General features: G+C 34.2%; 1 protein-coding gene across 1 annotated transcript; it reads left to right on the plus strand.

Annotated features, from left to right (window-relative positions):
• Nucleotides 1-7,794: 7,794 nt before the first annotated feature.
• Nucleotides 7,795-9,925, plus strand: LOC125179279. The gene is made up of 3 exons (XM_047884847.1): nt 7,795-7,815; nt 8,164-8,313; nt 8,953-9,925. The coding sequence occupies exons 2-3, from the start codon at nt 8,172-8,174 to the stop codon at nt 9,201-9,203; spliced, it is 393 nt and encodes a 130-aa protein (XP_047740803.1). The 5' UTR covers nt 7,795-7,815; nt 8,164-8,171; the 3' UTR covers nt 9,204-9,925.
• The last annotated feature ends 1,606 nt before the right edge of the window (nt 9,926-11,531 follow it).

The following is an 11,531-nucleotide window of genomic DNA, read 5'->3' on the forward strand; positions in this document are numbered from 1 at the left end:
AGTAATAACTAGCAGGTTGAACAGGCAATTTAACCTGACTATGCTACATGGTGGTTGCAAGTGATACGTATCAGGTTGAATAGGTAACTCAACCCAGCAATGCTGCATGATGGTTGTAAGTGATAAGTAGCAGGTTAAACGGGCAACTTAACCCAACAATGCTACATGGCGGTTGTAAGTGATAAGATCTCCTCTACTTTCCTCAGTTAATAAGAATTAGAACATGAATCTCATTTGAACTATGAATCAGGAATAGAATTAATGGCTATTGCATAATTCTTATAGTTTCAACGATTCCAATCTCTCGAGTTACCCTCGAAGGCTTCAAGAAACAATAACATTGCAGTTGAGCATTGGGAATTTTTTAAAATTACCAAAGATTTTATCGATGCTCGAGCGAAGAAAAATGTTTTTAATTGATACTAAAAAGAGTAAAATTTTACTGAACAATATTGATGCATTGATATTGATTAGAAATATGCTTTACAATACAGCAGTTGGAATTAGAACTTCATGATGCCTACGGGATTCAATAAGCCCAATACCCCCATTATGTAACGGTGTTTTTTGAAGAGATTTATCTTTTATCGGTATCGCATAAAGCAAAGTCTTATACTCAGTAATACGTATAAACATTTATAGTTCATAATGATAATGTATTTAATCATAGTGATGGTCAAATGAAAAATTATTTTAAATGCTAAAATAGAGTAAGTTCACTAATTCTTTAGAATTTGTATTTATTACTCACATGGTCTGCGATGGTGGCATAAAGAAAGATAGCTCCAGGGAACAAATGTTAAATCATAATGTAAAATTTGCATATGAAAATTCGGCAAAATTTATATTGAGATATTCATCTATATTAATATTTGAAAAATTATCACCATTAAAAGTAAAACACCGAGCAAAATTATCAAACGACCGCCTTCAGTGAGCGCTTGCCCAGAAATGACAGCCCCAATATGAGTTCAGCCAAGCATTATGCTTCGACCTGCATGAAGTGTCATTCCTAAGTAATTGATTCAATATTATAAGTAATGTTAAGAAAAGTCTACTACTTTCAGTCAGTTATTCAACGATACTTTCAATTGTATAAGTCAAAATAATAGGTCGTGTTTTAGATTTCTCCCAACAGGCTGTGGCTGTGATATTTCGGCACGAAAGTTACAATGGACTTGCAGAAGTACATTTTCGGGGAATTTCATTGATGTAATAAAATTTAGCCAGTAATATTTTAAGTTTTGATGATCAATTTTAGAAGTAGTTTTCTTCACGGCATTAAATAAAAGGGTTGGAAGAACACTTAGTGGTTCAAGATTTTTGTTTGTTTATTATTGTGTTCAAATAAACGTTTGAAAAAAATAAACACGTGTTTTAGAATTTGAATAGCTTAATGTTTACTGGTGTCTAAATAAAAAAATTATCGAGAAAAGTAATATGAGAAAATCTTTCCAAACTAAATAAGGGCAAACCTGACATAACGCCGTCATAGTGCAAAAACTTCCATATTAGTTTTAGTGTTGATTTATTTATAGCCGGGTATGTCGTGCGTCATGGTGCAGCCTAAGCGTCGAAATTACTTAGGGAAATTACTGCTGACCTCTGATAAAAAACATAACAATAATGTTAAAGATATTCATGCTAGGGTCAATGAGAACACACAGATCTTACCATCAAAGTGAATTTTCCGTTACGAGCAGGAATGGTAAATTTAAGTTTTTGTTGAAATTAACGTTTGTAAAATAAGTTGCGTCTGTTGCAGCGGCAAGAGGCTCCAGTTCATCTTTCCAGTCCTACAGTCCATTTCTACTGGATTATAAAATGCAGCAGCAGATGCGACGCTGAATTTGGAGATGTAGCTTGTTACTCATAAATATTTTCTTTTTACCGCAAAGATATTATAGAATCTTCCAATAATCTCCATATTCGATTTTCACTTCACTTCGAGTCACGTAACATCAACCATCTTTTTGTTTGTGATATTATGTAGCGGCGCAGCTCGCGCGGCATTTGTTCCAGTGACCAATTTTTGAAATTTCTAACATACGTTGGTCATTGATTCATGAATCACCAAGGTTATTTCTCAGTATTTACATTTGTTTCTACAGCAATTATGTTAAAAATCCTTCCCAACAATTATTTCATTTTTTATCAATGGCTAGATAGGTTTTTCCAGTTCAGTAGGTTACTGAAAGAAGCAGAAGGATCAATAACGCTTGTCAATAACAATAAGTTAAATTATCAGAAAAACACTCGTATTTCATATGATTCGGTCGATGTGATAATTTTAAATAGTTATGAGAAAATTAATAGTTCAGAAAAAAGTTAGATTTAAATTTAACAACTCAGTTAAGCTTATCAATATTAGAAATAAGAACTACTCTAAAAATCAAGTTTTTATAAATAGATGCAATTTTTAGCTTAGCAAAAGTTGTAAAAAGCCAATTTAATTAATTAAAAAAATCTAACTCAGTACTCACTGCAGTGAGTGACAGAGAGCGCATTTTCTCGTCGACGAAAACTTGAGGTCACGGACGGACGGACAGACGGACAGATGGACGGACGGACAGACAGACAGACGGACATGGCGAGCACAATAGTGTATTTTCTCCATAAATGAGAAAATGCGCTAAAAAGAGTAGGAATTCTAGTACCAATTCATGCTAAATACAATATTCATTTTATAATAGCTGGTGTTGTTTGGGATTGGACTAGTTACATATTTTTCATTTTGTATCAGAGGGAGTTTGAAATGACTTCGGAAATTGCGAAAGCTATTTTAGTCTTGTGGCTGCCGTCGAACAAAAAAGTATTAGGAACGTCTTGTGTAAATAGGAACAGCGGAAACAACGGATGTTAAGTTTACTGTCGTTTGTCATGCATGTATAATTTGTAAAATATTTAACTCATTTTTAATGGTTATATTTTGATGCTTCTGATTACGGTACAACATTTATGTTCGAGTCGATTCTTTATTAGGTATTTATTCATGTTTGTGTATTCATTTTCAGGAGTCTCAGTAATAGTACCAATTCAAGTCGTCATCTCAGCATTAGTCCTAATCATATTTCAGTGTTCATATTTACCAATAAATATTCTCAAAAAAAATTTTTTCTCACTGTAGCTAATGGTTAGACCTATTCGATCACTTGGCTGAATAAGGCAAAGGCTAAGACGGCTTTATTTTTTATTTTCGTTGGAATGCGCCCCTAGCAGTGTAATTTGGAATTAGAATTTGTGAATTCATTTTTATGTTGAGAGAATCCTTCCAGAGCAAATGCTACTAAAATAATTTAATTCTATCATTTTATAGTTGAAAGCTCCAAAGGCAGCCAAAGCTAATAACAACATTTAGCTAACAAATAACATCACACCTGGTAAATGATAACGAAAGAACAAATCGAAGAAATTTGCTTGCGTTTCTCTTTTCTGCTTTTCTAGATGCTCGTCAACGGACAAAATACATTAAAAATATATACATTATCTAATTAAAGAAACAAAAATATCATTAAGAATTGGAAGATTTTGTGAAAAAAGTAACGAATAAGTGAACTCAATAATCAGGCAGTAAGAATCATTTCTATAGAAAAAGCATATGTCTTCTATTTGAAATAATACAAACCTCATGCTTGTCATCATCTAAAAAACGGGAATATTTTGAAATAAAATTCAATTTATAGCTAATGGTACACGGAACGTCTGTATTGCTGATGGAAAGCATTCACAGCACTTTGCGGTAAAAGATGTAACCTGGAATCTCTTGCATTCACTAAGTGCACTTTGAGTTCAGGGTTGGATAAATGACAGTTTTTATACTGCGCTCTGGAAAACCTTCAAGTCGACACTAAACGACGTGCCACTCAAGGAAGAGCTTTGATCAGAACACGTGTGTTGGAACACAGCGGTTCTAGCGGTTATTCGTTGTTTTTCTTTATTGTTCTTTCTTTTTATAATATTGTTATATAATACATTATCGTATTAGTTGAATAATTTTATTGATGTTGATGAATTCATGTGTACCTCCTTGCACGAGCGTCAGTTAATTGCATTTATACATTGGTGTAAGTGTTTTATATATAAATAGTATATATATGTTTATATATACTATTTTATATTTTTTATAGACTATTTATATTTTTTATAGACTATTTTATAGACAATTATATGGCATCACAAGGAGGATTATCTCATCTTTTTCCATTTGATTCGAGCGGCATTGATATCTGTCTGCTGTGCCACAAAATTAAAACAATATTTAAAAGAGAACTTACTTTCATCAACCTTACTTGAAAAATTCGCACATATACATTTTACATGTAAACCGGAAGACAAAAAATGCTCTTGGACAAATTCATACTGTACGTAAATTTTTTATTTTGCCGTACAAATATTATGCGTAATTTTTCAAATATTTCAATTTAATCAATAAATTTTATTAAATTCTTCCAATATCATGTTCAATATTATGTAATTTGATCTAACTTTTTAATTATTTCGAAAAATTTAAGAATCCAAAAATATAAGTGTTAAATAAACAAAAAACATAAACGATAAAACATTTTTGGGAGATAATGAACTTGCATTTTTTTATTGTGTTTAAGTGCGGTCATGAAGAGAGATTTTGGTACTTCTCAAGCAGGGTACATAAATAAGGAAAATAAGCAAATAGCATCGTACAAAATTAAGGAAATCTGACCGCAGATCTGTTAAGTATTGGGAGGATCCTGCTCAGTCTTCCCTTTCTCTCGTTATGATGTGTCTCAATCATGAAGGTCTCACTTTCAAAGTGTGGCGACATTCCGGTTATCATTTTCCATGTGTAGAGAATGACATACCTCTCCCGTCTCCTCTGCAGTGAGTACAGACCATGCAGGCGCTTCAACCGGCGCTCCATACCAGCTCTGCCGGTACCACTGTATCTCGTAACCTCAAACTTGGTCACTACCACAACATTGTGTCCCGACATGTTTCTATCACTACCACAACATTGTGTCCCGACATGTTTTTCTCACTTCCACAACATTGTGTCCCGACATGTTTCTCTTACTACCACAACATTGTGTCCCGGGAACTATCTGTACCTGGGGTTTGTCAAAAATATTGCATTAATAAGTTACAAAAACCGTAGAGTATGTCCAAAAATAAAGTTTAAATGGATTCGATTTGCATCAGTTAATAAGAGACAAATATTTCGAGTAAAACATTTCCGGGAACAAAAATTACATTTACCATTTAACTGTTATTCATATGAATTGAAATCTGTACAGAGGATTGATATAAAAACAATTTAGTAAAGCCGGCCGGTCAAAGTCTGTTGGAGGGATGTCACATACACACATGTAGGTAAGTTTCATAAATGTACATGGCAGATGATATTCAGTTTCACCTAAATCCACCTTTTATTCGCCTTTACATTGAATTTATTCCAAGACGATCACTTAGATCTTGTCAATATTTACATGATTTCGACACGTGACGAATTGTTCGATTTTCTCACAAGCCTTGCATTAATTCATACTTATATATGAATGCATTACTGAAAAAACCATACCATCCATACACCATATAACCATACTACAATCGTGCTCAGCTCAATCAGTTTTTCATGTCTGTTTTAGTAATGATATGCATGTTATATGTGCATATCGACTACGACATTCCAGAGGTTCTCCAGCCAGGCATTTATCATTACGATTTTAATTAAATTATTTTGATAATTTATTAAACCTGACATTACTGTTCGTGTACCGCACGCGTGTCAAATATTTGAATTCACATTATATTTTGCCCTCCTGTTGATATTGCACCTGGTACAAAATATAAATTGTCTCATTTATTTTTATATGTAACGAACATATTTTATTGTTATTTTTTTATTATTACACAATCAGCATTGTTATGTCTAATTGTGTAATAATTGGCCCTTTAAATATTATTTTATATGCATGTGGTAAATGCACGTGGAAAACATCACTACGTTATTTCTCAGTAATGGAAGTTAACCTTACCCAATAATTTCAATGAGTGAGCATTAACAATAATAACTATGCAAGGGAACTAAATGTCTAACGACACAACTGCCAGCACTAGAAGAATAAAAACTATTAACCTGAATAATTAAATAGAATTCAAGATGCCAATAGTGTATTAGACCCACACTGGACGAATAAATTACTTGGGCATTTTTTATACGTCGTTTGTTCTTCAACTTCAGCAAGGCTCAATTGTTAGTTGTAACGCTCTTTAAATATAGCGAGCCTTAATTAAGCCTCTGAATTATTTGCAAAGTAAACCACTAAGTTTATTCTATCGTTCTTTTACCATGACAGCATATGCATACTGAAGGAAACTCTGCACTGAGCGCAGTTTGTGATGGAATGAATACGAAGGTTCTCAGTTCTCGACTGGCGCTCACTCGACGCCAACGGTCACTAGGTTTTTGTACTGTTTTGCACTAATTCGTTACACTGAAAACAATTCTTTAGTGCAAATTGTGATTTATTGATTGAATTACCATCTTCATATCTTACGTTCAAATTCAAATTTCATGAATCTGAAATTTCAATTCTAAACTTATATATTAATTTTTCAATATCCAACCATTCAAATCCAAAATAAGATAAATTTCAGATCCAGGTAATGGAAAAAGTTTATATATAATATATAATAGCCCATACACTTTTATAATTATCAGTAGTCAATGTCGCAGCCACTATCACACATTGCACGAGTTTGATGTAATAATGATTTATTGTTTATTCGCTTGTTTACTTATTATTGCAATTATTATATCATATTATATTATATTATATTATATTATATTATATTATATTATATTATATTATATTATATTATATTATATTATATTATATTNTAATAAAGATGCTTTCATGAGGGATTCTCAACTATTATGGGTTATAAAGGCTGGCACTTCAACTAGTTAACATTATTTTTTCCATTACAGCATATCTGATAGAGCTGCAAGAATGAACTGGACCGCCTTGCTGCTCGTGCAGCTGCTGCAGCTGGTGGCAGCTGGAGAGTATCCCGCCTTCAAGGTGGTGATGAAAGACATCGACATCATCGCGCCCAACGTGTCGTTCAAAGGCGACACTTTGTGTGAGTTATGTGGGTCGAGTTACGAGGCTGAGTAGTTTGTGTAGTGAAATAATGGAGGTAGTTTTGTATAGTTTTATGTATAAATTGATCGAATATTTACCAAAATTTCTTTATTAGCTTCTGGTTTTATTTTGAGACTCCGACAGATAATACAGAATTTATATCTGAGGTGGTAATGTAGACCTTTTTTCATTTAATACGTATTTGTATATATTAATTTCAAGTGAATGAGCTTCTAATTTCAGATTTTCAAACTGTGGATCTTTTATTGGTTGACTCAAGAAAATAACATTAAATGCAATAATTCCAAAGCTAAATATAGCTTTTTCCAAAAGGTAAAAAGTCTTTCACATTTAGCATCACAAATTATTCTTGACTTCAGGTATTTCTATTCAGGCATCTAAAAGTCTTTGAGTGCATGCCCATAGCTGCTGCTCAAGTTAAAATTCAGAAATATTGCAAAAATACCATGCATATGACACTAAACAGTTGACTACACACCATTGAACGCGCAAATCAATATTATAAAATGAGAACAAATTCCAGGCGCTTGTCGTACCAAGTGCCTCGTACAGCCGCAGTGCACGGCAGCGACGTATGATAAGCCCTCGTCTACGTGCAACCTCACGTACGTCAGTCAGTGCGAGACAAAAGTACAGAACACAACCGGCGTTATTGGTCTCTTCAAGTATGGTGCGTGAATTCTGAATGATTAGCAATGAATTATTAGCGCAATTTATAATTTCAACTGAAATATTAATTTTGTCTGAGAAGACTGTATAAGAATTTAGTGTGAAGGTATTTAAATTGGCCACTTCCCAACCAACAAATAACAATATTCATAAGTTGGTATTGAGTGCGTGTAAATATGTGAACCCACCGTAGTTCTCAGCACAAATAACCATATGAATTGAAATGACAGTAATGAGAGATTATCAACGTAATTCCCTCATCTTAATTTACTTGATAAGTTTGATGAATAACAGATAATTTTGGACAGGGCAGAAAAATATATTTGAGAAATCTTTGAACCAATTTCAGGCCCGGTAATGAGAGACGTGTTCATCACCACCGCTCTCTCGAACGACGGGTCTCTGGCGAACCAGCGGCGTCTCTGCAGGGCAGAAGGCGGCGAGCCTCTCGTCATCAAGACCAAGCAAGTCAGAGACAAGGCAGTGCAACTCGTCAAGGGTGAGATTTATTTGTACATACAAATTCACGAATTATATAGAAATGAAAGCACGACCAATTACAAAGTAACTTAATACATCTTGTACGCTTCGGAATGACTTGTTTGTCATATCACTTGTTTGTTTAAACAAGTAATTATCAATTTTAAAAAATTAAACAAGTAAATAATTTATATCACTTGTTTGCTTAAATCGCAAATAAACTAAGAATTTAAAAGCAAAGAAAAATCCACAAAAATTCATATCTTTATAGAGAGGCGAGCTGAGGGATGACTTAATAGGTAATAATAATAGCCTAATAGTTAATTAGGAAGCTATATGAAAACTAGCTAATTAAAGCCATATACTTACTTGTATTTTGGAATTATTTGGTGAAAATCGTGGTTCGAATCATCGATGGATAATTATTTTCAAAACATCACTTTCCATTGACTAGATATTTTTGGATATTCTAAAGTATTGGAGCCAGCAGAGAAGGTTCGACACACCTAGAATTATTCTAAACGAACTGAGTTGCTGAAAGTTAAGACATACAAAAAACATAAACTTATGCTTTTTTCCTTGAAATTAAACTTCAAATAGATTGTTTAAAAACATTTTAATGAAATTCGAATTGTTTTCATGGTGTACATGTCAACAGATTACACGATAAAAGCTTCTCCAAATTTGGACAAAGTTGCCTGGTTGAGTGCGACTGGCAATGAAACAAACTTGTCTCTCCCCTTCACCTGGCCTGACGGCAGCGACATATCCAACTGTGCATCAAATACAAATGATGTAAAAACTCCCTACTATGTTGATGGACCTGCAACGATGCTCTCTGAGAAAAACGTGATCCTGCGTACAGGAATGAAGACAAACCTTAAATACAATGTGCTGTGTTCAACATAAGTTGTACTTCGAATGCCCATAAAATGTCGGATTGCCCTTTTTCCCCGTTCATTGCCTAAGACTGTATCAAAGCACACAAGAATGGAAATCATGTTTGTCATAGAGTTAAGTATGACCTTTAAACGGAGGATATAGCACCGCATTTCAAATCATAAGAAGCAAACCATATAGCATCGCATCTCAAATATTTTGGAGCATCGGAATTTCGGTCACGTCTGATAACATTTCAGGACCTATGTGGCTTCTTGACCTACACACTACACAGTATACGCTCTAGAATCTATGACATTTAGATATTAAAGCTACGTACTTCAAAAGACTACCCGACCAACACTGTTTGCTCTTGAGGCTCTCTAGATTTATAAGCTACGTAATTCAAATGTCACAGTGCTTGTATGAGTCTTGATCGCTGCTCTCTAAATATTGAAGTTACGTGCTTCAAAAAGCCACGAGACTCAGTGATTGCTTTTTAGTCTTGATCGCTATTATCACCATCCAATTTATACCCCGAAATTTCCTTTACTTGCTGCTAATGCACTACGGCTGTTTTCTCATGTGTTGTGATAAAATTAATTAATTAATTAAATCACTGAATCTTACCTGTACACATTTATTTTACACGATCTCGTCTATACTCCATTAACACCCTATTTACTCGCACGGTTCTTACCCGATACAATTCTCGCAATCACCTCAGTTCTCATAATTAATTCAAGTCTCTCACTCACCTACCAGAATAAACTACCAGATTTACTTATTGTCCTGTTATTACCCTTGCTACCATAGGCACCGTATTAACCCATCTCTTGGTAACTCGTCCATGGTAACCTTCGTACAACTTCCTCCCCCATATAGGCTCCCTCAGGCTCCCTCAGGTTCCCTAGCTCAGACTCCCTCAGGCTCCCTCAGGCTCCCTAGCTCAGGCTCCCTCAGGCTTCCCCAGGCTCCCTAGCTCAGGCTCCCTCAGGCTCCATCGGGCTCCTTCAGGCTCCATCAGGCTCCCTCAGGCTCCCTCGAGTTCCATCAGGCTCCCTTAGGCTCCCTGGGCTCGAGGGGTTCTCCAAGAGTGAGAATGCGAATTGTTTTCTAATTTGCCATCAATGGCAGTTTTAGAAGAAATGAGATTAAGGAAAAACATCCTAACTTCTTTCATACTTATACTGGCTCATGGATTATGTTGTTCATCATTGAGAAATGCAAGATGTTATTCGTTATGATTAGATCATTGAGATGTAGGATATTAGTCGCCATTATGATATAATGATATTAATGACTGATAGATGATATAAGGATTATAATGATTTAAACATGAAAGCTATGATGAAAGACATGATGAAAGCATTCACAAATACACTACTTCAGTCTTAGGTCCTTCCGTTCAAACCGATTACATTATAGTCAAAATCTTCTCTTTAAGCCTTCATAAAGCTTTTATTTATATTTATGAATCAGCATACATTATCTTAAACAGAGTCTTGAGTCGTTTGAGTGCCACTTAGCTTTAATCTGGAATTAAAATATCGCCATACGAAATTTCACCGTGCCAATACCTCATACATTAAACTCCATGAATTTAAGCAATTGCGAATTGAAATATTCTGCCGATAAGAGTACCGTTTGATTGAGTGGAATATAATCATTTCGAACAATTGTTAATGAAGTCAAATATAAGCGAAATTTTGTGCCTCGTGCCAGACCAGTTCATCATAAGATGCCGATCACTTTACCGCGCTCGTCGAACGATCAATGATTCAATTAATTCATTAAATTATGGCGTTTAATAATGAATTAATTCCTACATAACGTTTGTCAAAATTAAATATTTAAAATTTGTCTGGTCTTGAGCATAGAACTTATTTATTGGATCTTTTTTTCTTCTTCACAACGAACCGAGTATTCATAATGAGGAATATTCGAGTCCTCTGGAACCATAATCTCGGGTACTTATCAAAAGCTGGGCAAAAGCTTTGTTTTGCATTATGCAAAACAAAGAATTTAGGCCCGTACATGTGCAAACTTTGATCGAGAGGCAAATCAATTATGGGCACGTTGCTTATAAGTGCACATTTTGAACGAGATACAAACAACAAACATGTTTAAACATTTTGCGCACGAGTGTGGACTGTGATTGAGAGATAATCATGCTTTAAAGATTTTTTGCTTCGGTTTCTATTCTATTAAGAAATGATATAAAATTAAATGTTTGATGACAATGGGATAAGAATTAGGTCTTAAGGTCTAAATAATAATAAGCGATGATTTAGATCATAATTTTTTATTATATTCATTTTATTCAAAAATTTTTTTTATGGTTACATAAAGTTTTAA

This window comes from Hyalella azteca, unplaced genomic scaffold (assembly GCF_000764305.2).
Source record: "Hyalella azteca isolate HAZT.00-mixed unplaced genomic scaffold, Hazt_2.0.2 contig2006, whole genome shotgun sequence".
In the NCBI taxonomy this organism is placed as follows: Eukaryota; Metazoa; Arthropoda; class Malacostraca; order Amphipoda; family Hyalellidae; genus Hyalella; species Hyalella azteca.

What these genes read in the sequence shown, in the direction of transcription:
- LOC125179279 (XM_047884847.1), top strand. Translation starts at nt 8,172, where the DNA reads ATGAGAGACGTGTTCATCACCACCGCTCTCTCGAACGACGGGTCTCTG. An exon ending in GGCAGTGCAACTCGTCAAGG is followed by an intron (nt 8,314 to 8,952) that starts GTGAGATTTATT and finishes ACATGTCAACAG; the next exon opens with ATTACACGATAAAAGCTTCT.